The sequence below is a fragment of the Antrostomus carolinensis genome, unplaced genomic scaffold (assembly GCF_000700745.2).
Source record: "Antrostomus carolinensis isolate BGI_N321 unplaced genomic scaffold, ASM70074v2 scaffold33066, whole genome shotgun sequence".
Classification (NCBI taxonomy): Eukaryota; Metazoa; Chordata; class Aves; order Caprimulgiformes; family Caprimulgidae; genus Antrostomus; species Antrostomus carolinensis.
Window position 1 is genome coordinate 1,134 of NW_010320338.1, and position 579 is coordinate 1,712.

General features: G+C 64.2%; 1 protein-coding gene across 1 annotated transcript in view; it reads left to right on the plus strand.

Moving 5' to 3' along the window:
- DLGAP3 (DLG associated protein 3) overlaps positions 1 to 579 on the plus strand; it is a gene marked incomplete at both ends in the record, with an annotated part of 2,478 nt that overhangs the window by 772 nt on the left and 1,127 nt on the right. The window contains one exon of the mRNA XM_029085343.1: positions 502 to 579. This exon is cut by the window's right edge and continues 380 nt beyond it. Coding sequence (XP_028941176.1) covers positions 502 to 579 — 78 coding nt within the window. The remainder of the gene's footprint in view (positions 1 to 501) is intronic.

Sequence of the window (579 nt, forward strand, 5' to 3'; positions counted from 1 at the left end):
TCACTCCTCTGGATGAGATCTCCAGAGCTCAGCACCGTCCCCAGGTCAGGATCTGGCTTCCCCTTCTCCTCAGCACCTCACAAAATGATGGCCCAGGGAGGGGGCCTGGGTCTCCTCTGCTGGGGCTCATCCCAGGCCTTTGAAATGATGAAACCTTAGGGCTTTTCTGCAGCTAAACGTGACATTTTGGCTGGGGTGGGAGTGCCATGTGCCGGGACCTGCACGGCCCACGGGAGGGGAGCTCCGGCAGCGTGCCCACGCAGCCCCGTGCACGCTCCTCTCCATCCTTGGTCCAGCGCCGGTAGCCATGGAAACGGGCTAAGAGCAGAGGAGATGAGGGACTGGCAGGTTGCAGCTGCTCAGGGATGTCCCCAAATGCTCGGGGATCCAGACTGGCATCCCCAGCTCCATCCTGCCTGTCACGGCACCCAGCGAGGGGACGGGGCAGTGGGTCTGTCCTCGCTGGCCACACAGGTCCCCATGTGCTCTCGCTCTCCCCAGGCGAGCGCGCTTCAAGCGCTCCAACAGCGTGACGGCGGGCGGGCAGGCGGGCCTGGAGCTGGAGGGGTTTGCTGGCAT